This window comes from Callionymus lyra, chromosome 6 (genome assembly GCF_982586985.1).
Source record: "Callionymus lyra chromosome 6, fCalLyr1.hap1.1, whole genome shotgun sequence".
NCBI lineage: Eukaryota > Metazoa > Chordata > Actinopteri > Syngnathiformes > Callionymidae > Callionymus > Callionymus lyra.
Window position 1 is genome coordinate 18926012 of NC_141823.1, and position 27674 is coordinate 18953685.

General features: G+C 37.3%; 2 protein-coding genes across 3 annotated transcripts; one reads left to right on the forward strand and one right to left on the reverse strand.

The window, feature by feature from the left end:
• Positions 1 to 2116: 2116 nt before the first annotated feature.
• Positions 2117 to 10725, forward strand: nhlrc2 (NHL repeat containing 2). The gene is made up of 12 exons (XM_087794067.1): positions 2117 to 2335; positions 3342 to 3494; positions 4203 to 4252; positions 5300 to 5705; positions 5898 to 6019; positions 6099 to 6228; positions 6775 to 6865; positions 6967 to 7198; positions 8174 to 8296; positions 8561 to 8770; positions 9640 to 9841; positions 9905 to 10725. Exons 1-12 carry the CDS (start codon positions 2173 to 2175, stop codon positions 10162 to 10164), a joined length of 2142 nt encoding a protein of 713 aa, XP_087650193.1. The 5' UTR covers positions 2117 to 2172; the 3' UTR covers positions 10165 to 10725.
• A 1733-nt stretch (positions 10726 to 12458) lies between these two features.
• ccdc186 (coiled-coil domain-containing protein 186) lies at positions 12459 to 26521 on the reverse strand. 2 transcript variants are annotated; one of them, XM_087794065.1, is made up of 16 exons: positions 26384 to 26521; positions 22731 to 23686; positions 22248 to 22374; positions 21407 to 21535; positions 20439 to 20651; positions 20237 to 20356; positions 19272 to 19376; positions 19020 to 19118; positions 17891 to 17977; positions 17504 to 17646; positions 16512 to 16767; positions 16112 to 16301; positions 15477 to 15557; positions 15069 to 15291; positions 14201 to 14420; positions 12459 to 13661 (listed from the first exon to the last, which is right to left on the reverse strand). In XM_087794065.1, the coding sequence occupies exons 2-16, from the start codon at positions 23573 to 23575 to the stop codon at positions 13578 to 13580; spliced, it is 2922 nt and encodes a 973-aa protein (XP_087650191.1). In that variant the 5' UTR covers positions 23576 to 23686; positions 26384 to 26521; the 3' UTR covers positions 12459 to 13577. The 2 variants fall into 2 exon arrangements, with proteins under 2 accessions (XP_087650191.1, XP_087650190.1); XM_087794064.1 differs by having other exon boundaries at positions 15432 to 15557.
• Positions 26522 to 27674: the final 1153 nt, after the last annotated feature.

Sequence of the window (27674 nt, forward strand, 5' to 3'; positions counted from 1 at the left end):
GTATCAGAGCTCTTAACTAAACTTGGCAGACAAATTCTCTTTAGACCAGATCAGGGAATAAAGATATCAAAGAAACATTAAAAGCAAAAGAAAAACTTGTCACATAGACAAAAGAGAGGAGAAGTGTTGGTTCTCTCAGCAAAGAAACCAGGTTGATCAACAACATGCTAGACTCGGCCTTTGAGATCAGTGGCCTACTGATCTTCGTTCAAGTGAATCCAAGCTAATCTTGCTCTAGTCCTAGTGAATGAAACGATTCTAAAAATAATATTTAATTCCTCTGTTGGGACAACCATAGGTGGAAGGTGAAAACTCTACTAAAAACACTCAGAGAAAACTAGAGAAACGGAGGTCACACTCTTGTAGATCGGCCAGACTTTTGACAGGATCCATGATGAGGTGTTGGGACCAGTCAAGATGGTCAAACACAAAGATATAAAGTTAAAAGTCGCTCCAAAATATAAATTCCATAAAAATATATTTGTATATTCATTTTGCATAGTCCCGATACAGATTTGAAAAACCACTGAACCCTTTTCCACTTTTTTATTTTTTTATTTATTTATTTATTTGACAGGGACAATGCAGTCAACATATTAACAATACAAGTTTACAGTTGATGGGATGCATAAAGAGTTCTTAGCTTGTGATCATTTTCAACTACAGTCCCTGGTTGGGCGTATTTTCCTGTTTTCCTTCAGTCCAGCCACAATCTTGATGAGGTTATGATGTAGACGTCCACACAGGAAGAATTTAAACTTCGTGAAGACTTGAATTAATAAAATGCCAGATTTGTAAACACAACATAGATTTTCTTTCATGTTGGTAGAGAATAAAATAATAAAATCCGATTGATTTGGAGATTTTTGAAGATTTCTATTTTTATAATAGCTAAACATGTATCCCTTTTGTCTGCTTTTGCCCTTAATCCTTTAACATGACAAGTAGTGCCTGTTGTGTAATTAAAATAAATATGCAAGTTCAAAATATTCTTCTCGTTTTCATCATAACAAATAATAACATGTTGAAGAAAATGGAAGTAAGGTTAGAGATAAAAGCTCCTTTAGCGTTTAGTATCAAAGGACATCAGCTAATCTGTTTTGTTCCATTCATACTTTAACCTCTTAAAGAAAAGTCTAAAAGAACTGTAATTGCAGAATAATTTATATTTTTTTATTATAGATTTAAAGGACAGCTTTTTCCACCAGGCTGTCAGAAGACTCAACTCCCTCCCTGTCCTACCATCAACCTCACCTCTGCTTTAACTTTATCTGTGCATTAACTTTGTTTTTTTGTTTATATTCTGTTTAGTTTTACTTAATCATTTAAGTATTGTTGATTATTTCTTTCTTTTTGTTGGTTATCTATTTTTATTTAATTTTCTTACAGGTTGATCAGGAGGGCTGGCTGTGTGGTTGGAATGAAGCTGGACTCACTGGTGACAGTTGCTGAGAGGAGATCATTGAACAAACTACTGTCCATCATGGATGATGACAGTCATCCTCTGAACACTGTCATCAGTGAGCAGAGAAGCAGAATGAGTGAACGAATGCTCCTACCCAGGTGCAAAACAAATAGACTCAAGGACTCATTCATTCCTCGGGCTATTAAATTGTACAATTCTGAGTTCGGGGGCAGGAGTGGAGTGAGAGTATCTGGATGTTCTGTTCTATGTTAGTCTTTGTATCCTTTTCTTTGTTGTTTTTCTTTGATCTATGTTCTTTATCTTTATCTTTAGACTTAGATTGTGTAATTGTGTTCTTTCTCTTTATTTCTCTTGTTCTTATTCTATTTTTTATTTATTTTTATTTTTATTTTATTTTTTGTATTGGCCACTGGAAAAAAAACAAAACAATTTCCCGAAGGAGACCTCCTGAGGGATCAATAAAGTTTTACCTTACCTTACCTTATATAAATTAAAATATAAATTAAAAGTTGACAGATAGAATTTTAAAGCCACACTAAGCCCATAAAACAACGAGGTGCGCTGCATGCTTCGGTAATCGTACATCAGAATTTTTGGTCTCGTTGGATTGCCATTGACCAACCATGGCGGACGCGGTCGGTTAGTGCGCATGCGCGTGTAAATCCGGCAGTTGCCAATCGTGTACCTACGACGTGACAGCAGCAGCGACATGCAACAACATGCTATAAGCTACTCCTCCTCGAAACATGGCGGCGCAGGGAAGCCTTGCCGCTCTGTTTGCGCCCCAAATCCAACTGGGCTGTGACCTGGATGAAGCCCAGTCCCAGCAGGAGAAAGAAAGGGTTGTTCGCTCATTTTTGGAGAAAGTAGACGCGAGAGAAGACCTCAGGATACAAGACTTCAAGACGGGTGAGGACATGTTGCTCACTGACTCTCCCGGAACTCTTGAGTTGACAGGAAACAAAACATTAAACTATATTTAACATTGTGGACTGAAATGTCAGGTTTTTTTTTGGCAACTTATTTCATGTGACGTACTTACGTTTTTTTGGCAGGTATAAGGTTAATGCATGTTTTTCCTTGTTTGCAATTGAACATATTACCACTAGATGGCGGTGTGCTGCAAATGGTACCGACATGGACTGCTAGGCTTCGTTTGTGAGGCTCATCCAGAATCTATTTTGAGCTTTTTTAACACTAAATGTCATGGCCCATAAACAAAAAAGGAGTTGTCTGGAGATGGTCAGGGAAATTGATTTTATACATTCATTTTTGAGCTTAGAAACAACCCATTGTTTAACTTAGTATAGCAGCACATAGCACATATCACTCTTCCAGAAAGTGTTTTTAAAGGGAAACTTTGTAACTCTCCTAACTTACTCACATTTTTTAAATGTTAAAGTCTTCCTCTCAAAGAGGCAGTAAGTCCCTAATAATGACGTTGTTTTGAACTTATTACTTTATAATGTCCTCCCCAGTCTGTAATCTGAGCAAATAAGGGGTTACGAGCACGGAGTCTATTATTATGTGATAATGGGCTTCACTCCTCTTCCAGCCATCTGTAATCACATCCCGCTTTGTTTGTACAATGAGTCCCTTGGAGGTGGAGACTTTCAGGATTGATGAAGTGCGGTGTTTATTTGACGATTAGATACCTAAGTTATATATTAACAAAGAAGGACAAAAATGACTTACTTACGTACTTACAAAAGTTCTAAATTGTATTTCTGAGAATATATTAATTTATTTAACGACTGGATTTGATTTTAACAACCTCACTTTATATAATTTACACTTGCTTGTACATTTCTTCTGATAGTTACTTCAGACTATTTTTTTCAACTAAATATCATCGCTTGGTACTTATATTGAACGAGGAAGATAGAATTTATGTTTTCTTTATTGCATCCTGCAGGCCTGGAGTGGCTGAACACTGATGGTCCTCTATCACTAAAAAAGGAGTTGGCTGGGAAGGTAGTTCTGCTGGACTTCTTCACTTACTGCTGCATCAACTGTATGCACATCCTGCCAGAGCTCCATAAGCTAGAGGAGAAGCACTCAGTCACAGGTGGGTTGAATGTTTTAAAATCTTTATTTACTATATTCAAAGGAGTTCACACCGTGTTTGAAGTGTTTAGCTTCATGAAACATGATTTCAATTTGACCCACTGTTGCTTTTAAATCATAAGTTCTTTGCATATATCATAGCTGTATCTGACCTAGTTCTGATGGTGCAATGTCTTTTCATATTTGTTTTCAGCTCATTAAGTAGCGAGCATTTGTTTTGGAATTGTTGCTCAGCCGGTTTTCGTATCATTTGATCTTGATTGTGATTTAATTCTTTAAAGTAGGAATTTGATTAAATTATCTCTCTCAATCTAGAAGGAGGTTCCCATAGTGAGGTAAGGGTTCTGGGCATGTTCAGCTGATCGGAGGCCCTGGGTTAGACCCAGAACTTGTAAAATCTCTTATTTTATCTCTTAGTTGAACTGACCTTTGTATAACCAACAAGACCTGTACCTTATCTTGGTTTACTGACCTGCATTGTGTATGCAGAATATTAAATAGTATCAAGACAATTCACTTTTTAAACAACACATGTAACTTAAAAAGTAATATGCAATACACTTGAATACATCCTTCACTCTTGTATATGACAATAAAAGTCCAGTATTGTACCTTTATCAGTGCATATTATTAGGGAGAAAACTCTTCTGAAACCTGACAGTGTTTTTAAATTTATGATGTCTGTCTTTTTTTTCATGGTCTTCAACAGATGGACTGGTCATTATTGGGGTCCACTCTGCTAAATTTCCGAATGAAAAGGTAAGTCTCTCTTTTTTTAAATAATGTGCATACAATATGTATGTTTTGGTTCAAATGGACCCGAGCTGTTATGATAATAAATAATTTGAAGTAATAATAATATAAACAATAATAAGGTATAAAATACAAGTCGGTACAGAAGGATCATTGACACTAAACTCGAATAGCAAACAAAAACCCTCTTTCATACCATGTTGGCAGAGTTCCCAGAGATCCTTAAAGGGCAACTAATGTGAAAACCCAACTCTCCTGACTCACTCGCATGTTTCAAATGTTGAAGTCTTCCTCTCCAAGCTGCAGTAAGTTCCTCATCATGACCATGTTTTGAACTTATTACTTAAAGTTTACCCCCCTCGGAAGTCTCTGCAAACACACCCCGCTTTGTTTATACAACGAGTCCCTTGGAGGCAGAGACTTCAAGGATCGATCACAGGCAGTGACAAATCATAAGCAAGTTTATGTTTGTAGGAGATTTTTTAAATTATTTTTTTAATAATTTAAAGATTGATGTGCAAACCTAAAAGCAGAATTGATAAAAACAAATATATTCAAAAATATATAAAATAAAATAAATTGTGCCTTAAACTATGTAATTGATCATTTTCTCATTTTATTGTCAATCTGGTCTTAAATTAAATTTCAAATGGTTTAAAGAAAGAGTCTAAAAAAATCTTAATAAATCTGCATAAACCCTGGTTGGTGAACCTGGTCATTTCTTTCTATACTGCGCAGGTCAAACTACCCTCTGATGGACACAGGCAGTTTTTATACCCGTCATATTTTTGTTTTGTCAAACCAACTTCTGCAGAATTGCAGTGTTATTAGACTGCAATAACACAAAAAAATAATAATTTATTATTAGGTGAAATTACTCATTAACCTCCTTGTAGAAGGCAGCAATAGAAACATTGTATTGAAAAATATAAATTAAAATAAAATGGAAGCAGCATGAGTGGACGTCCAGCATCTTTATTTGCAGACAGCCTGTAATACTAAGTTCTTTTGACAATTGTACCTAAGAACAAACATCTGTTTTTGTTCCACTAGGTCCTGGTTAATGTCCACAATGCTGTACTCCGATACAACATCAACCACCCGGTGGTGAACGACAGCGAGGCCCAGATGTGGAATGACCTTGAGGTGTCCTGCTGGCCTACGCTGGTGCTGGTCAGCCCACGAGGGGGCCTTCTTTTCTCCGTGGTGGGCGAGGGCCAACGTGAGAGGCTGATGTTATTCACTGACGTGGTTCTGCGATACTACAAGGAGAAGCAGCTGCTGAAGTCGCACTCTGTGGGGATTAAACTGTACAGAGACTCGCTACCTCCGAGCATTCTCTCCTTCCCTGGAAAGCTGTCTATAGATGACGGCGCAAAAAAACTTGCCATCGCAGACACAGGACATCACAGGATTCTGGTGGTTTCTCTGTCTGGTCAGCTGCTGCATATCGTTGGAGGTAAATATATTAATAGTGGATTTCCTAATGAGAGAAACCTAATATTTATCTATTTATTTACACAGCAATTCATTGTAGGGAATATTTTAGCAATAAGTTGACATAAACTTACTTGAAAATAAATAATGCATTATTTTTCTATGTTTGAAATCCTAAGTTTGGTTTGATCATTTCTTATTGATAATATTTAAGGGAAAGAACCTGGAAAACAAGATGGCAGCTTGACCGACTCCAGCTTCAACTCCCCGCAAGGTGTGGCGATAAAAGGAGACATAATATATGTTGCAGACACAGAAAACCATCTGATTCGTAAGGTGACACTTTGCAATGTTTGGACCTTTTGTATGTGTTCGCTCAAGTCCACTCATGTTGTTTTGCTTGTCCTTCCTATAGATCGACCTTGCCAAGGGTCAGGTCACCACACTGGCTGGCGATGGCACTCAAGGCACAGACATGGAGGGCGGAGGAGTGGGACACGAGCAGCCCATCAGTTCCCCCTGGGACGTCACTCTTGGATCTGCTGGTAAGCCAGGTTTTAACAGGAAGGGCAAACATCTTGAAGAAAGTGGAAGTTGTGGGCTTTGACAATCACTCCAATTCCTTTCGACATCAATTTTTTGATGGTCAGTAGCATGTGTCAGACCTTGCTTACAAAATCCACTGATCTGCTATTTGTATGAAGCTTTTTCCATTTCACAAACGCAACAGTAGCTCAGAGAATGAGTCTTGGTTTGTCTTGAGTAGTGAGAGAAAGGTAAGGATCTCTTTCCACAAGGGCAGAGCGGATTAGACACAAGGAAGTGACAAAACTTGAGACTAGTTTCGACAGCAGCCATTGTTGATCGCGAGAGCCGCCACTGTAGCATAGCCGAAAAATAACTTTGAGTTAAGTGAGACCATAGATAAAGGAGAACGTGGAAGCTAATTTCTTGCACTCGTCAGATAGATGATGTCCAGAAGAGCGTTGATGGGATAGAACAAGCATTTGTTTTTTGAAAGATGTATTACGACACATCCGTCAAGCTGGTATGTTGTCAACACTAAGATATCTTTGTGTTTTTGTGTGTAGACGGAGATGACAACGTACTGTGGATTGCAATGGCAGGAACTCATCAGATCTGGGCTTTGTTTCTAGCAGATGGAAAATTGCCCAAAAAAAGGTAAAAATCTTTAATTTGATGTTTAAAAATTCCACATCCCTTGTGTTTATCATGTTTATATCTAATTGTGCTTCTTTGTTGTTTTTTTGCATTTCCATCAGCTTGTCCAAGGCAGGGACTTGTGTGAGGTGGGCTGGCAGTGGCAATGAGGAGAACAGGAACAACTCGTACTCGCACAAAGCAGGCTTTGCTCAGCCCTCAGGCCTGGCTGTTGCACCGGAGCAGCCCTGGGACTGCATGTTCGTGGCCGACAGTGAAAGCAGCACCGTCCGGATGATGTCACTCAAGGACGGCGCCGTCAAGGCGCTGGTCGGAGGAGAGAGAGATCCAATGGTGGGTTTATAAGCTGACTTTTATTTACTTCAGTCAAGTGTGTACTGAACTGATGAGGCTTAATGAAGCAGTGTCTTTCAGAGTCCACTAGATGGCACTGTCGTCAAGAGTATAGCTTTGAACAGCTATTCTATTGAAACTTAACATTCTTTTTAAACTCAAAGTGCCCTCTACTCTTAAAACTGGAAACATGTTAACTAATGAATTCATAGCAAACACTATTACACAGAAAAATTTAACAGAAACTGGGAATAAATGTGACAACTTCTCTCTGAAAAAAGTGGGGGAAGAACAGATAATATAAAATATTGTCTTCTTTCTGCTCTTTTTTTAATGCTGAATTTCACATTGAATATGCTGTAAATTGGAAAAGAAAATCTATAAAACCCCTCTTTCTTAAATGATAGCATTTTAAAGCGTTAAATAGCATTAAACAATTTCCTAAAGGAGACCTCCTGAGGGATCAATAAAGTTTTACCTTACCTTACCTTACCTTATTTTCTAGGGTTGAATAAAACCTTTAGCCTTTCATGGTTAAATGGTATTAAAATAAGACAGATTTGAATAGTAATAATTATAATAATCAAAATGGTAGATACTGTATAAAATGTAAAAAGGGATTTTTCTTTGATGCAAAATACATTTCTGTAATTTTTCACAGTTAATTTATTTCAGGTCCATTCATCCGACAAATAAAAAATGACTGGTTGAAATCATTGTTCCCATTTTGATACTAGCTTAAATTATTTATATTTGCTTCGGTGGTCTCGCTGTCTTCACCTGCGACTATATTTTAACTCTTAGCAACTCATGTCACTCTTGATTAGATTTCTCATAGAATTGGTTGATTTCCATCAGTGGTTCGCTTGATATAATTTCGTTACTGCTGAATTATCTTGACGTGGAGTACCTCAGGGGCTCCTAACCTGCCATGTTTTTAATAATTACTCTTTGTTCCTGTTCTCTTATCACCAGAACCTTTTTGCTTTTGGTGATGTGGATGGAAAAGGAGTGGATGCGAAGCTGCAGCATCCTCTAGGCGTGGCCTGGGCTGAAGAACAAAGTCTACTCTACGTGGCCGACTCGTACAACCACAAGGCAAGCCTTTGTTTTCAACAGCATCGCCCTGTAAAGGGAAAGAAACGATTTACACTTAATGACTTTTGTAGTTGTTTTTCTACTAAATACTTGACAAACGACTACTTGACCTGGAATTGTGAATCTTAAGTGACTGATTGTAGTTTAATTTAGTACAAAAACTCCTTCTATAGATCAGGTCTGAGCTGTATAAAACCTTGATTTCTGTTGATTTAAAGACCATGTTGATCATCATGACAATATCTCTACGTGTTCCTCATGCAGATCAAAGTGGTGGACCCCAAGACGAAGCAGTGCTGGACCCTGGCCGGCTCTGGAGAGGCAGGGGACACGCTAAGTCCTGAATTCAACAACTGCTCTTTCAACGAACCAGGAGGAATCTGCGTGAGCACGGGAGGAAAACTTCTCTATGTCGCCGACACCAATAATCACCAGATCAAAGTTCTTGACCTTGAGATGAAGACCGTCTACCCGGTAATTCAACTTTCATGGCTAAATCTTTTTTTTAAAGGTGAACTAATGTGAAAACCTGACTCCTGACTCATGTTTCAAACGTTAAAGTATTCCTCTCCAAGTTTCAGTAAGTCCCTCATGATGAGGAGGTTTTGAGGTTAATACTTTAAGTTCTCCTCTGTCCGAAATCTTGGCGAACAAGAGGTTACGAGAGTCCATTATGACGTAATAATTGGCTTCACTCCTCCAGCCGTCATTAATCGCACCCTGCTTTGATTATATAATGAGTCCTTTGGAGGTAGAGACTTTCAGGATTGACAACATGATATTTGACCAATCACAGCAGAGTGGGTGTGGTTAGAGTAAACAGTGTTTCAGTGGGCGGGGCTTAAACACTTTCAACTGTAAATATTTAAATGAAAAGAGAGTTTTGTACAAACACACATACTGATGAGAACAATAGAGTCCAACATCTATTTAAGACACACTTAAATCAACACATGAGTTGACCTTTAACATCTGTCTATATATGTTTTAAAGATCTATTTTAACATCTGTGTATATTTTATCATATTTTTTAAGATATAATTTTACATCTGTGATGTTTTTAAATGTATCTTTAAACATCTTAATGTTTTTGAATACAATTATAAAAAAAAAAAAAAAAAAAAAAAAAAAAAAAAATGTATTTGACAAAATCATTCATATTAAGGTCTATTTGGTTTAATAATGAAATATTAATCTCATGATGCCTTTTGTTTTCTGCTCATAAAAGGATCTATTTTGCTCCAGCCTGTTTATAGTTTGCTCACCACATGTTGACATTCGTCACGCCGTCTGCTTTCAAAACAGCTGTTCTAATATTTAATATTGATGTTTGTTATTCACAGCTCCCCATTTCCATGTGTGATGTTACTGACTCTGTGCCGGTGAAGCGATTGCCAGCATTGCCCAAGTCTGCAGCCAGGATAGACCTGGAGCCGCTGACTGTGTTTGCCGGGCAGACCATAGTCATGTCTCTGGACCTGACACTTCCGGGGGGAGCCAAGCTGACGGCAGACGCCCCAAGCTGCTGGACTGTGTCCTGTGATGGTGAGAAACTCTTGGTGGGAGGAGCAGACGTACAGACCCTGACTTTGTTCCGTCTTCTTGCAGACAAAGAGCTGCTCCGTGGTCAAGTCCTCACTGGTGACATTTTGGATCTGTCGAGGCCACTTCTCGTCTCCCTGCTAATTCCATCTGAGCTTAAAGATCGTGAAGCCACTCGACACCTCTCCCTGAGTTTATGGGTGTACTACTGCCTGGATCAAGGCAGCGCCTGCATGATGAAGGCGGCTTCCTTCTCACAGCTTCTGCACTTGAGCAGCGGTACTGAGCGCAAGCAGGTCACGGTTGCCATCGCACACGCCTTCTGATGTATCTACACAATAATGTTACATTTACTCTTCTGCTTATCATGGGTCGTGATCAGATTTTTAAAAAACAAAGCATGCCAGTCTGCCTCAGACAATGTGCTTTATAATAATGTTATTAAATGGAGTATGACTGATCTATTTATTATACAGCGGGAATTACACAATTCTTAAAAATAACGACAATATCTCTGACGTAATGGAAGCAGCTAGGCACGACAATAAAGTGTCTTCAAGTCAAACTAACACACAACCCATGAAGAGAAACTCATTCAGTCGTGTAGCGGGAATATATATCGGGCAGATCTGAGACCTGCTGGTTTGGTTTGGAACTCGTACTGTTCAATATGAAAAGAGAGAAACTATTTTCTGAAGCCTGGTAATGATAGAAATCTGAGCATGTGATCAAAGAGATCGATTTACATTCGCAGCTATGGAAATTACTTTTCTTATTTAAGCATAGTTGCTTTTAATTACTGGTACAGCCTTTTTACTTCTTTCTGAACTGATGACTCTATTCATTAAGTCACTTTTTAAACCAAAATAAAGTTTTTTTTTCTTTTATTTGTGTGGTGTTGTTAATGCTGTGTTGCTCTCCTTGATCCTTGAAATGCATTGACTCATCTAATGCTTCTCTTCTTCAGAGATGAGTCATTTGGGTACTGCTTGTCCTGGTTACTGTAAGTGTCACATGGTACTTACTTCTCTCACCTGAACTATCACTGAATGGATTTTTTTTTGCACTGGTGGCCGCCTAAGCTGCAAAGTGGTGGGACTGGTTCCTCAGGAGTCCTGCAAGACAATAGTCCTCCTTGATGACACCCATCACCATTGTATTTCCAGAGCTCTAGGGTTGCCTCACTGCTACAGCTCTAGTACACAGCAGTACACGGTCATGATCTTGCCAGAGCTGGGACTTAAAGATCTCTCTGACCCTTGGCACACTTTTTATGAGTACTAAGCCAGTCTTTTGGCCTGAGAATTGTGGGGATTTTGTGTTCCGGTGAACCGACCCCTCTCCAGTCTCGTACGTGGTGGTGGAAAATGAAGGACAGACACATAGATGAGTTTAAGAAAAATGCTTGTTTAGTGAATTATGCAAAAGTCGGAGACAAACTTACGTGAACACGGGCGCTAGCAAGCAGAGAGATCTATCGCAGACGTCTTTGAATGCCAGAATGCAAAGATCTCACAAAATGGTGGATCTTTATAGTAGAATATTCAGGTTAACGCCTCTAGTCAATTGTACATGTAGGATTGGTCAGTAACTCTAAACACTTGATTCTAAGATGGCCGACGCACGTGGTCGTGGAAATTTACCAAAAGTTGTTGTCTTCTAGAGAGAGTCTGTTCCCAGGGACTTGAGTTGTTGTGTCTTTCAGTGTGAGTTCTCAAACAGGTTCCCACAGACTTGCTGGGAATCTGGGATTGTTTAATCTTTCTCAGTGTAAGGCTTTTTCTGACCGGGGCCTGTATTGCAGTAAATGCATGCAATGCAAGACAATGATCATTTAATATGAATTAAATATGTAAGATTATCAGTAAATCAAGCGACTTTATATGATATATATCCTTCCAGGCTGTTGCTCCTAAGCTTTGGAACGATCTTCCTCTCCCTCTGTGTTTGATGATCTACTGACTCCTTCAAGAAACATCTTAAGACGTTTTTATTTGTTCAGACTTTTCCTTGATTTTCTGGAACTCCTGTTGTGTTATTAGTTTTATCTTGCCCTTTAAAGTATATACTTTATTGAATATTGTTTTGATTGTTTTAGCGCTTTGTGACCCTGGTCTGGAAAAGCGCTATATAAATAAAAATTACTTACTTACTTACTATTTGAAATGTGAGTTAAATCAAGATTATTGATTACAGTAAAGTTGTCATTTCCTTACAGAACTGAGGTTCCTGTCTTCTTCAGTAACTGGAAACTCTACTCCAGACCGATTCCCCAGGACAGGGCCCCAAAGACCGTGCAAGGTCCAGAACAAAAATTCTCATAAATCTTGAATGCTTTTGCTGTTAGTTGTCTGGACCTTTTTTAATGAGTGACCATCAGTAAGTGGGATTCTTAAGCCCCTTCACCACTCCAAGGTTATGATTCAATAGTTTATATTAAAAGAATCAGGAGTTAAATGTTTAAGCCCTTTGTGACCCTGGTCTGGAAAAGCGCTATACAAATAAAAATTACTTACTTACTTAAACCGTCAACTCTTCCTAGCTTAAGGACATTTTGTGCAGAAACTGAACATGAAAGGGAAGATCCAAGACATGAAAGGAAAATCATGGTAGGCAATCGTTCTCTGAGGAAAATGCATAATTATTTATTCTTCATTGTGGGGGTGAACATCAGGAAGAGGAGGAATACAACTAATGGGGTTCAGGGATGTGACGCAGGAGGACATAAGCAGGATGCGTGTGGCGAGGAATCATGTTCAAGATGGTGGAGGCTGATTCAATCAATAATTTGACTTTAACTTCAGCAGCACCGTCGTAATAATCACAGTTTAATTTGAAGTGCAGCAAAATTTGTCACATGAACTCACATTAAGACTCGTTTATTCCCTAGAAACGTATATACAAACTCAAAATTTCCTTAAAAACAAAACAATTTTAAAGCCTTAACTACAATTATACTCGTGATCACAGTCTGCATTTCCCCCACAAATCATCGAGACAACATGAATTCAAAGACACTGGCCAGTGTTGCCTTCATTTTCATTCAGATCAAGCACAGCCAATTCATACATACAAGGTGCAGTTGGACCCGACAAGACGATCGGTAAAAGGGTGAAACTCTAGCGTCCCTAATTTAAGCGCCACTAATCCCACCTTCTATTGATTCAACAGTTGCGATGAACGTCAGCAAAGATTAGTTAAAGACAATAGGTTCTATTATAACGTGAGATCTTCGACTGTCAGTGGCTACTACACTACACTACTGCTCATGTTTGGCATGTTGATCTCATGGAAACAGAATTGAGTGACACAAGGGCCAAAGAAATAACTCGAGGGTTGGAAAGGCACGCCTGTTAGCAAGCATGTGCGCAACTGGGAGGATCCGAGAGTAAAATGACGACAAAACTTAAAAAATAAAATCATCTTTTTCAACCAAATAAAAGGAAAAGCATTGCACTTTATCCCTCTCTCACACACACACACATATATATATATATATACTATATATATATATCTATATAAAGAAATAAATTACATTCATGAAGGACAAAACAAAAGATCATATCTATCATAGACAAACAGTCTTGTCTTGTTCTGACCACTCAACTATACATTCAGAATCATAGCAGCTTATTTTGGGTCAGGATTGGCATTTCTACTTCTGCGGGGGAGAGCGAAGGTTCCACTCTTCATCGGTGTATCGTGCTCAGTCTTGTAAGGCTACCAGAGATACTTGTTCTCAATGTCTCCCCACAGCGTTAGCCATGTCTCTCTGTTGCTTGATGAGCCTCTCGATCTCCGCCCCAAGAGTCTGCAGATTCTCCTGGAGAACAAAACATCGTCAGGACAGGAATACAAAGGTTATCGTTTGTATAAAACCTCTAAACACAAAGTTAGCAGAGGTCATAATGTTTCTGAAGGATATAGTGATTTGCAGTATTAAAAAGGATCTTATTTTGAATATTACGGACCATGATCAGAATTAGGATGTCAACATCTACACGTGTAAACAGTTAAACTGATAAATTATCTAAATCGGTTTAGATTTGTTAAGTATTTAAAGCACTTCTAAGTCTCAAATATACTGTGAATCAAGTTGTGTTATTTATTTGTTAGTTTGGCTTACGTTTATTACCCATTTGAAATGAGACTACACTAATAAATATTTTTAGTCTGATAACTACTATAAGGGATTTTCTGTAATGGGATTAAGAGGTGTTGGATTGGGGACAAAACCCAACTGCTAAAAAAATGTAGACGCCCCTGTTGACCCCCAACCCTAACCCCTTACCCTAACCATAACCCTAACCCCTAACCCATACATATTTGAGGTGAATGTATTTAAGTTACGTCTGATCTTACCTTGAGAGTGATGTTCTTCAGCAACGTGTCCTCCAAAACTGCCTGCAGCTTCCTGTTGATCTCCAGGGACAGGTCCAGAGTGAGGCCACTGTCAGCTGGGTGCGAGGTGTAAAGAGAAGCCATGATTCCTCCTCGTCGGCTCAGGTGAGCCTTGTTGAAGTCGGACGCCTCCGACGAGAGCGCCCCCGACTCTTCTCTCAGCACGTAGCTCTGGAGGATTCTGTGCGGCAAAGAAGTGATTAAGATCAGGTTTGATCCGCCTGTGAGAAGATTTAACTCTATCGACTACACACATCTTAGAAGTGCAGATTTCATGAACTTTTCTAATGAAAAACAAATATTATCACTGGAGAAAACATTGAAGACCTCCTAGTATTCCCCACCACAAATGCTTAGTCGACAATATTTTAGCCTGCAGTTCAACAAATCAGAAAACTTTCAGCAGAGAAGAGGCCAAATTAAACCCTAGAAAACATTCTCAAGTTGCTGTTTTTCAGTTATTAAATGATGACTTTAACAGTCCGGCACACTCGGGGATAGATTTTCCCCCCATGTGGCCTCTGACCCGAATTAGTTTGACACCCTTGGTCTAGAAACTATGTCGAGAGTCACTGAGAATGTCCGCCAGTCTGTTATGGATAGAAATATTTTCCGTGGAAACTATCATGATATGTAGCTTTTCCTTTGGTTTAATACTTTACTCTGGAGATTCAGATTAAAATATTGATTAAAACAAAACCTCAACTAAAATATATATATTTTTAAAAATAAGGTACGTCTTCACCAGATCAGTATTTGATAATGTTGGAGTTTTCCCTCAGGCATCCCTGAAATTAATACCATCTTTTCTGAACTTGTGTCCACTTACCTGGTCTTTTTACGGATCTCTTCAACCAGTTGTCTGATGTGATCCTCCATAAATTCCATTTTCTCTTGCTTTCGTGCAAGTGCCTTCTGCAGACGGACGATTCTCTCAACCAGCACCGACTTATCCACTTCAGGGAAACTGTCCACAACCATCACGGAAGGATTCGACTGAATCACCGGTGATCGCTCGTCAGCATTACCACCAACGCGAGTGTTCAGGGAGCCTGAGAATTCACAGAAAAGAAAAACATGTTTGTTGGAAGACTCTAAATTCACAAGAGAAAACAATTAACAAGCACATAGACATAGAGAAAGTACAAATATAAAAAAAAAACCTGTAAATAAATACAGACTAGATACATACATGGATTCATGACGACGAAAGATTGTGACAATCCAGAGGTAGTACCTGAGGAACTGGATCGACTCCCCATACTACTGCCATCTTGGTCACAGCCACCATTGTCCAAATGCTCAAGTCGTTTACGAGCTACAAGGCATGAAAAGAGACGTCAACTCAAAGCAGCAATTGTTTAATTGCATGCCAGAGGGTGAGAATTGGGTTCAACCACTTAAGAATGTTGGAAAACTAGTCTGTTTTTTGTATATTTGTCCTCAGACTTGTTTGCACATCATGTTTATTTGTCACAAACAGGATGTTCAAGTACGAGGGTCTCTGCGAATCTATGTGGAACGAAAATGATTTCCTTTAACAATATTTTACTCTTATTACAAGTTTCTATAATTGTTGACATCTTCAATTGACAATGTAACTTATCTTAAACACTGGTGTTCTAAGGGAATAGATCATTAAGTTGAAATTGCGAGTGTCGCTGGCAAATGTTCAGTGAGATCAAGGATAAAGACTCATGAAGCTTATGAGAGGATGTCAAGAGTCAGTGGTGAGAAGTAATACCAAGGATTTTGTTTGACTCTATCTACATAATTATGGTATAACCATTTAATTGCACATCAGGTTAAAAAATATGATCTTTGCAGCCAAAAAGCTACAACCATAAACTGGATAAAATGTCTGTTTCTAACCTTGTGTCAGTTGTTTGGTAAGGTCTCTGATGCTGGCAGCTTGTTTCCGTTTCTGAGTGACAAGTTCATCCCTCAGCTCCCCCACTTGTGTTTTCAAAAGGAGGACGTCGGCCTGAAGAGCTGCCTTCTCCTCTTCCAATCCTTCCACCTGTTGCTGTCGCTGCATCTCCTCATGTTTGAGTCGCTTTGACTGTGGGAAGAATTCACAGTTGACATACTATGACGTGATGGATAGACTCATGATTAACGGAAAGATCATTCTAAAGGAAATTTAATTGCATTGTATATCAAGTTAAAAAAATAATCCAACAAAAACCAACCCATTGTTACATTTTTACCAAAATCATATTAGGAAATTCTGCAAATATTCTTTTACACAAACATGTAGCTCCTTAGTTACCTTGTCATCCAGCAGACTGGTGGTTTCCTCCAGTCTGGCCTTCAGCTCAGTGAAGCTGGTAGAGAGCTGATCCACCTGGGACTGCAGGGCGTTGCTCTCCGACTGAAGGCGAGCGTTCTTGGTACTAATCTTTTCAGTGAAGCCCAATAGTTCTCCCTCGCGGTCCCTACTTCCCTGAACATCTTGCTGAAGGTCTGATATCTGGTTTTGCAAAGAGTCCACTTCGTCCCGAAGAGACTTGACCTCCTCTTGGTCGCTGTAAGCAAAATAACAATGATTTTTTTTGCCTTTGTAATGTTGTGTTTACACAGTGTTCATACAGCTTAAAGCAAGATAAATATAACACTTTTCTAAATTCCATTTGGATTTAAACTTAAAACCAACCCAACAATCAACCATTTTTAGAATATAAAGAAACTCACCACTGTATGCACATATCTAAGTGACATTTTTTACCCAAATGTTTATTTTAATATTTAAAAAAGAAAAAGGACTTTTGAGTAAACTGAACAACTTTCTTCCCATTAAATTTAATTTAAAAAACAAAAACAAAAAAACACTGTGTACAGTGTAAATGTTACAAGATAATTTCAGATTTAAAACATAATATCCGAGTTATCATGGTTTAACATTTACACTGAAATTAGACCTTTGAATTGTATTCAAGACATTTTAATGCCAATTAATTTTAGTAAATTAATTTATTTTGACTCTTTAAGGATCCCTGTCACTGTTCAGGTCGTCTTGATGACAAGTAAAATATATAGTATATAGACTACTACCAGTTAAACAATGGTCAATTACAAGAAAAACAATTAAGTTACATATGATTACACATCACTGATCAATCCTTTTTTGTTGAACATGAAAACTTGTTTGTCCACTCGGCATCAGGCTCTGGTGAAACAATCCCTAGAAACGCCTTATTCCCCACTTCAATGGCTCCAGTATCAGATGAACAGGAAATGATTGCATTCTTCCTTTATACATACCGTACATGCTGTTCTTCTAGGGAGTTGATTTCATCAATCTTTCCTTTTTGGAGTACCAGCTCTGCTTTCTGTCTGTTAATCATCTCTCTGTACTCTTTCAGCTCGTCTTCCCAGCGTGGACGCTCGTCCTCCAGACATTTTAACTGTTAAGGAAAGCAGGTGGATATGTTTGAGTTGGGTAACGAACAGGACAAAATAAAATCTGATCAAGTTGTGAACAAATCAATTTATGAGAATTAAATGATATGTAGAGAACAACACAATTCTGTCAACGTTATTCTTCCGAGCCGTCACACAAACTCCTGCAGTAAAGAGACAGCTCGGAGGGTTTGACATGATGAATGGTTTCTAAGAGATGAAAAGATTTGACATGTGTGAAAGACCAACCTTTGTTCGTAGGGTAATGAGCTCGTCCATGCATTCTTTATGTTTCCTCTTCAGCTCGTCCAGCTCTTTGGCCTTTATTCGAAACACCTGCAAGACAGCATCAGTTGAATATGATAAATTATATATATAAACATTTGTAAATACAGTTGGAAAAAAAAACAGTTGCAACTTCTATTTTTCCTAAACAATACGTATATTGAGAGGGAACAAATGAGTTAGAAAAAAAGCTTGTGGAGTTACGAGCTTGAAGTAAGATAACCCTCTCATTTTATTTGATTGTTCCTTTACAGTATGATTCTGCAAATGCAAACAAAAAAGAAAAACCCTTTTCATTAGATTAAAAAACATGGAAGAAAGTGTATTACTGATCAACCATTTTTTGTTGAACATTAAAACTTGTTTGTCCAGTCTGCGCCAGGCTCTGGTGAAACAAACCCTAGAAACGCCTTTTTTGCCACTTCAATTGCGGCAGTATCAGATGAACATGAAGTTATTGCATTCTTCCTTCATACACAGCAAACATGGAAGAAAGTGGGAAGGGTCATGTGGAGAATTTTAGTGGGTATCTACCCAAAAGACTTACTCCATTATAACATTCTTGTTTTACTTGGATAAATCTTCAACATAAAATGTAAATGAAAACAATGTGACATGGCAAAAACAATGACCTTTAATATAAGGGAAAGGGTAGATTAATACAAAAAAAAATGATTCACATAAATGTATTGAGTAGTGGGGAGGACATTTGTCTACTTTGTCATAATACAAATGTGACGCACTGGAAATGATGTGCAAGTTCAAATGAGGCGCCTGGAATCAATTATTTCAAATTAAGTAATTGAGATCCACCAGAACAAATCAGCAGAAAACAGGGCATCACCATGATCTGATAGTTGTGCTTGTCTCCTTGCAACACTGATAATCCAAACACAGTTCTCGCTTATCAGCAAAGTCAGATTTATAAATGTAAACCGTTTCGAATTGGCAGAAATAACATAATTAGGAAAGGGGTCCAATGCCATGAATTACAAAGTGATGACATAATTGTAAATGAATGGATGATCTGTGCACCTGATGAAAGACTAAAAACAAATATCCTGGCATGCGTTATTAACTCGTTCATAATTACCTCTAATTGGTCTGTTTGTTCCAGCTTGTGTTTCTCCAGCTCTACTTTGGTCTCTTTTAGCTTTGCATCCAGCTCGTTCGACTTCAGTTCTTCAGATTCCTGATGGACAAAAACAACATTTGGGAAGTTAATAAAGAACATCTTGTGTGTATGTTTGTTGTGTTGTAAAGAAGCTGCTCATCAGTGACTCGTTTTTTGAAAGCTCCTTGGATACGTTATTTTGATAGTATATAAATAATGATGTTCACAGACCTGGTATGTACGGATGATGTCCTGGCAGTTTTTGCGGATCTGCTCCGTCTCCTCTTTGGCCTGAGCCAGCTTGGACGTGGTCTCCCTCAGCCTGTCTTTGGTCTCCTGCACAATATAAACATTACATATGAATCAACAGGAAAATATTGACGAATAAAGATTGAACAAATCGTGTCGTAGTTGCACACAAACTATTTACACACATATAGTCACTTATGAACAATTGATTTAACAACAATATTTACTTTTTTTCAATGTGGAGGATGTGAAAAATGTGCGTCTCCTAAAGATTGTAGAGTTTTCAGATGGGTTTAAATGTATAAAAGAAAACGTAGAATCACATAAACAGATCACAGAAAAAGGAAGGATAAATATATGAGATATGAGTTATTTAAATGCATTAAAGTCAACAGTGACACTGACTACTACCTCAGTGTGAAAATAATTTGCTGTGGAAATTTGGAATACAAGGACAATATATTTTTACTGTTATAATTCATATATTAGCATATTTTTAATCTGGCAAAAATCACATGGTTGAATGTGATTAATTTAATTGTAATCCGTAAACAATTCCTGCTGTAGAATCTCACCAAACCCGAAATGACAGTAGAAAGGGTCATCGACAGGAATACCCAATATATTTTACTGAATCTAAGGATTATGTCTAATATTCTTGATAATCATCATCATCATCTAAAGGCCTATTATTAGGATACGTAGGGCTAAATTATCAAACGCACTAGTGGGCATATCCTGGGGCTGCAAGCTAGTGGAGGATATTAAGATAGTAAATTAATACCTGGGGAAACTAAATTCTTTTAACAAAAGTAATGATTAGTTTAGCCATAGTTGGGATTCCTAAGAGCAATATACAAATCATATTGGATGATATGCCTGTAGATCACTTGAATGAAGCTTGTAATGAGCAGTATATACGCAGACAAGATTAAAAGAGTACGTACCTTATGAGCCTCAGATTCACTCTTGAGCTTGTTCTGTGCCCATCGGACCTTAATCAGGTGAGAGTTGGTGTCTTCTTTTAACTTTTCCATCTCTCGCAAAAGTCTGTTCACATCTCCCTCCTGAAACAAGGGTGAGAAAAATAATTGAGTGGCATATTTAGACTAGTGTATCGCCGTACTTCTGTGAGAGAAATGATAGGACCTTGGTATCAAACATCTGCTGTAGACGACCCTTATCTTGGGCCAGTTGGTTCCCTCGCAGGGCCTGGCGGTCCACTTCTTTCATACTTTCCCTCAGTTTCTTCTCCAAACCCTCCTTATCTCGCCTCAGATCTAAAGCCTCCTTCTCCCCGCGGACATATTTCATCACCATGGACTCCTTCTCCTGCCGTGCTTCCTCACTTTTCTTGTTTGCCTGCAAAATGATATTAGATTATAATGGATCAGAGACAAACACATTACATTAAATAATGAAGTCTAAGACTGCATTGCAAAAGTGATAGTTTCTTATCTCATTCATTTAGGGACATTTAAACTGATTTTGCCGAAGCACAAGCAAGCCAGTTTCTCAAAGTTAAAACTTTATGGCCGAGATCATTCAACAAAAAAGGAAATTGTTCTACCTAATCCAGTTTGTAATGCAATCATTTATTTAAATACTTTACTATTTATTTAATTAAACACATTAGTGCTGTCATACAAAAGTATTTTAGGTAACCACAGTCAGGGCAAAATTCTCCAATTTGATATACTAAGGTTTAATTAACAATCTTTTATTTTGGTGCAAAACAAAAACATTGAGATATAGTGGGAACAAAAAGGTGAACTTAGATCAGTGACAGAAAATCTGTAAATATGATATACTTAGTACAACAACGTCACTTATCTTCAGGATTCTAAGTGTATAAGTAACTTTAAAAATAAACAGAACACAAACACAGATAATTAATCCCTTCAAAAGTTTCAGCAAGATTAGTAGCTTTTCCCTCTTGTGTGCACAAACACGAGGTAAAAAGGCCAACCACTATTCTTGTTTCCTAGCAACATTGGGATTATCGAAGATGTATTGACAAAAGGTGATAATCTGCTTGACATTGACAAGTACATCCAATTAGTCCAGAGGATAATTGAACATTAGTGGAAACAAATGCATCTTGTGTGCCGTCAAACCTGTTCAAGCCGGTTGGTCATCTCCCTTTGCATCTGCTGGAAGCAGGCCTTTGCCGTCTGGTCCTGGTGAATATGATTTTCCTTGGATTCTTTCAGCTCCTTCAACAGCATCTCCACTCTCCCCTCCAGCTGCAGACAAACATAACATGCTAAGTAGGATCTTGAACTATGAGTTTCAAAGTGAGTCACTTGCTCCATACGATATGAGAAACTAGTTTCAGCTAAATAGAAATATAGAAATATACGTTTTATAAGTTGCAAACACATGCAACCTCATCTATAAAGACTACATTAAGATTTATTATGAATAAATAAAACCTTTAGAGAAAGTTTTATCATTGATTCTTTCCCTTCCACAATTATAAAATAATTTTAAAAGTTTAGAGAATGTATCAGTTTTATAAATTATATATGTATTACAAAACAATGTTTGTATAAGAAAATCAATTATTATTATTATTTGATTAAAATAACCTTTATTTTTTTATTTGGTTCAATGGTTTTTTTTCTGAAGATTTGGAAAGTAACATTTCTATGTTAATTGTCTAATTTGTATTATTTAAGGAAAAATATATAATTTCATTCATGCATTTTAGGTAAATGCAGTTTTCTGTTGTGTCAATTCCTTATGCTATGTTAGTATAAAAATGAGCATACATAGTCCCTGTTCATTACGATAAACTTCTCGAAATAACTTCATAGCAGCATTTGTCAAATGTTCAGAGATAAGTTTCAAGAGTTAAGATGGTTGTTTCCATCCAAACTTAAGGTAAACATTGTGCAAAGGTCAAAATAGAAAGCTGAAACCAGCCTGTAGAAGATGGGAAAAAGTTGAACAAACCTTCAAAATATTGGCTAAATGCAACCTCTCCGTCTCTGCCCTCTTTTTCAGCTGGTCCCGCAAATTGTCCTTTTCTGAACACATGTCGAGGATCATCTCCTGATGCTGCTTATTCTCCTCAATTAAACTGGACACAAGTTAAAGAATTAGCGACAAAATAAAGTGCAATGTCCGAGCTCACGGTGAATCAAATAACACAGGCAGGTAAACTTTTTTAACTTTTAAACAAGAGCAAAAAACGTATAGTAGTATTTTTGACTGTTCAAGGTTAAACCAATACCCCAGTTGATGGATTGGGAATTAAAAATACAACATCTGAACAAAAGTCCTGTATGCTAGAACGTCATAACATAATGAGAAACATAAGGTATAGACGTTAAGAATCAAGTAGAATAGCTGATTTGGCCAAAACCTTTGTAGTAATAAGTGCACTTAGCACTTGAAGGTACAAACTTAAATACATGTTTATTGTGTTACACTAACCTCTGAATAGCCTTTTCCTGCTGTGCGCACTTGTTCTGGACACATCTCTCAAGGAGGACCAGACTGCTGTCTCTGTTGGACACTCCATTGACAGGCAGACCGACTGTCTTCTCGACATGAACCTCCGGCAATTGAGAGGACATCAGTTCGGACTCGAGCAGATCCAGCAGTGACTCCTGTGACGACGCTCTCTGGATCTGAGAAATGAGCTTCCTGCTGCAGTCGGTGTCATATGGGCTTGAACAATTGTCTGATTCATTGGCACTTGTTTGAAGGCTGGCAGCAGGTGAGGAGGGAACAGCATCAGAAATGGAAGAATCGCAGGGGTTTACAATCAAAGTGGTGATGGACTCTGACGGTGTAGAATTTGAAGTGCTGTGATCAGAGGGGGAGGACTGATCTGTAGCAACTGCCACAGTTTCACATGGTGGCTCTGTATCATCTATTGTGACACAATCAGACACCTGATGGTCAATATTTTTACTGGCAGTAACTGAGACATCTAACTCTTCAAAAGTCAACAATGTTTCCTCTGATCCATTGAGGTTTGATGGGTCTATGACTCCATCTGTTGAGGTCGTCAATGGTGCAAGAACGGTAGAGGTAATACTAGATTCCGATGAGGGTTTTAAAGAGTTTATATCTTCCAATGAAATGGCATCACTTTCACAACTATTATCATCCTTATCATTGTCCTCTCCCTCCTCTAATCCCTCCATGCCAGATTCAAATTCTGTCTGATCGTCCATCGGAGGATCTGTCAGGGTCTTCATAATTGCAGAGTCATGTTGATCTTCAGTTTGTGCCGTGATGTTCTCCGCTTCATCTACGCTTTCGTTGGCCATCTGTTCTTCTGGTACTTTATTCTCCAGCTGCTTCACAAAGAACGATCACTCCAGTGCAGACTCAACCTTGGATCCATCCTTTGGAGTAGCAACAAAATCCTTCAACTAAACCTGTCACAAAGGGCAGATTAAAATAATTATTATTAGTTCAATAGTTTCAGCACCTGATTAAAACATGAAGAAAAGTTTAAAAGAAATTAAGAATATAGAAAGGTCTTGTGTTATTTGAAAAATAAAGCAATTCGCAAGCTATGATAGATAGAGAGTACCTTAATGATGCATTGTTATTTTTCAAATAAAGTTAATAATTAATACATTAATAATTGTATGCTTAGACAATGTATATTTTTTCAGGAAACAGGGACGAACTAAAGGACTTTAAACTACTTTTTCTCACTTAATCATCTATATAATAAGCCAGGGTTATATTCCAACCTAGTACAACAACAAAGATTTTTCTCATTTCTGTTCACTTTTCAATCATCTGAGATCCACACATGCGTACTGTTGTTCACCTTTTGTGAATTAAGTAAGATACACTCGACTCTATAGAGAGCACCCCATCATCCATGGCCATTAAAAATCCTCAAGGGATCAACTATGATTGTAAATCCGATTCATTTATATTAATGAGCATGGGCACTTGGCTAAATGAAACCACATCTTCTCAGACAGAAGAAAACGACTGAAGGTCAAATAGGACAGGCTCTTTTTTATCCAAGCTTTATCTCACTATTGAGCCTAGGATTTAAGCACGCACACACCGTAATCACACCAGACCTTATGATGATGATTCTGTGTCTACGTCAAAACATAATTGTTTATATTACATTATTATATGCTGATTTTAAACATTCTTTCCAAAAATAACAACTTAAGTAATTGATCACAACAATAATCTTTAAAAGTTTTTAAACAAGGGGAAAAACATGCTATTTCCTAACAAACATATGAAATAACTTTTTGAAAATATATAGATAGTTTTGTCACATAAGTGATTTTAAGAAAAGTTCGAAGTGTGTTAAATGAGCTTGCGTACTTTTTAACTAGGCTCACACTATATGGTACTGTCATTTTGTTGTGTTCATAACCATTGTAATGGTGACACTGGAAAAAAGAAGACAACAGACTTGGTTTGTAAATGGTGAATTATTTGGCACTTTTTCTATACGACATGCAGATGCACTAAAACAGAGTTCCATGCACTATTTGTTTTTAGAGTGGTTGGCTTCCCATATGGTAATGGGAAACTGTTGTAATACCAGCTATCCTGTTGATACTTTTGTGTCATCGTTTACATGTTACAATATTTGTTCAACTTCCTTCATGGGAAGAAAGACTAGTCTGGAGGACTTAAAATAGCTCTACAGCAACAGGTAACATTGGGAGGCTACATAGGATAAGGCCTTTCATTGCTACCCATTGTGGGCTTGTAGTGCAATTTAGATTTATTTTTGCAAAAGGAACCATTTAGAATCATAATTTTCTATTACCAATACTAGTGGAGGATTCCACTAATTGGGAATTTGCATTGGTAGGTATCTGTAACATTAAACATGAAAAGAAACACATCTTAAACATAAATAAAAATACAGAGAAGATTACAACACAGGTTTCTATTACTTTACAGGTTGCTTCAATTTTGAAGTAAGTAATCTTATTTTTTTTCTAAATATTTTTTGCTAACATGACCTTCAGCCATGTAAATTCATAATGACATTAAGCAGATATACTTCATCCATAAAGCTGTAGGATGTGACGTGAGAGTTTTCACTTTATCTATTTAAGCAGCAAATATATGATGTTTCATCAGCCACTGTTACTTATTAAGAATCAAGGACGGTGTATCAGCTTCTTATTGTCATAAAGTTTCAACCACTTTTAGGAACTGTACACATACCTCTTATCTATGTTGAAAACAATAGATACAAGAAACTATAAACAATTCAGAAAACATGTTTCCACTGTACACACCAACAGCATGATGACAACATGAGGTCTACGACAAACTTACCATAATATGGCTACATTTCCTGCTCAATGAAACGAAAAAAAAACCTAGTTTATTCTTTTATTATCCTTTCTTTTCTTTAAAGAATTAGTTATGCTTATTCCTCTACTGTATGTGAAAATATTTCAAATTGTATTAATTCTAATTTAAAAAAGCACATGACAAACAGCATTACTCTGGTCATGCCCAACAGTAATTTCTAATTTTCCGCAAGGTTTTATATTTACTTACCTGCTTAAAAGAGCATTAAAACATGGCGGATGTGAACTGACATGAAAGACTAGAGAGAGATTATTTTCTCTATTGTTATTTGACATGTAATTCACAACATTTGTATGAAGAACACGGAACTTCCGCGTCGTTTTTTGCGTTTTATTTTTGTCATGACACATTCCCCAGATCAAGAAATACACGTGACAAATAAGCGACACAAGACAAAATAATAACTTAATTAAAAAAAACGCAACATTACGATATATATATATTTTTTTTAATAATAAGGGTTTTTGACGTTTCCATTCATAACTACACTACAAACGATACTATCTACCTGTGTTCACCCACACCAACGTTAATAAAATACGATTTAACTTAAAAACGGAAAGAATAATCACATTTCCTACATGTATATAAATAAAGGCTAACGCGTTATTTGACGGAATTAAAATCGCTTCAGACAGCTTTCTGTAGTTTCTGTCAATAAGGGCTGTGCTAGCATGCTACACAAGTTAGCCCAGGGAAAAGCTAATGCTGTAATATTATTAATGTAATCGTTTTAATAATGTTTCTCAACCCACCGAGTGAAGCAGACACACTGGTACTTCCGTTGACAGAGGCTGAAGGCAGGGACGATCCGAGGCGTTTGCTCTCACAGCTGTTCCGCCCGAAAAAGTCGTTTTGATATGACACATCAACAAACATGGCCTCGGCAGAAGAAGTTGTTTTACACGATCCGGGGAATCCGCACGATCTGCGTGCGCCTGCGCGAGCATGCGCATTACGCCATCCCATTGGCTGCCAGGCCTTGGTTTGATGGGTTTTCGATGACGTCATTACAGTCACTCCAAAGGGCCAAATCGTATCGACTGATAGTGTTTTCTTAAATAGCTAAAATGCAAAAATCATACACATATGCAAAGGTTTCTGAACTGAAAAGATCGTCTTTCAAAAGACCACTCTAGACTAGGGGTGGGAAGTCATTTCTTCAGGGGCCACATTATATATTTTCTGTTGTGAGGGGCCGTCAGGCCAAAAATCAGCTTAATAAAGAAAAAACATAGACATAAAATAAACTCAAATGTTAAAAAACACCGATATACTTTTTTTTTAAAAGCCAAGGAAAAAAGTCATAAACAAAGAACTTAAGTTATTTATATTTAGAATTAATAGAATAATAAATACAATATAACATTTTTAGCTGTGAAACACCTGCTACACTTAAGGATGTGTCTTCAATAGGTAGAGTTTAAGTATGTAAAGCAGAGGGAATATTTAGTTTAGTTTACACTACGCTATCTTTTCAAGTTAATCTTAAGTTAAAATAAAAACTCTAGACTCAACTTATACTTTTCAACCTTGATCACATTAAAAAAAACGTTTTATCAGGTTCTACTATAGACAAATGGATGCTTATATATATATTGAAATTTAAGGATTTAAACAACAGTTAGAGACAAATAATTACAAGGCAAATGGATGTAATATCAATGTTTTTATGTAGAATCATTTTAAAAAAAATGTAAAAAGTTTTGAAACTAATGAAACCAATGTAAAATAAACAAATAAGTATGAACATAGTATTCTCTGACATACAACTGCAAAATAGTTGCGCAAACTGCACAATTAAAAAAATTATTAATTTCTTTAAGAGATTGTACTTTTCTTTTTTGATTGAAAAAATGTCAATAGTTTAATTTATTTGTTTGCATTCTCCAGTCATCATATTATACTTACAGCAATGAAAAGATAATGATGTAAATTTTATAGTAGACCTGAACAACAATAATGTGGAATTCCTGACTTTTGAAAACGTTTTCAATTTTTAAATGTAATTCAAAACGTACAAAAGAAAATACACTAAATTAACTA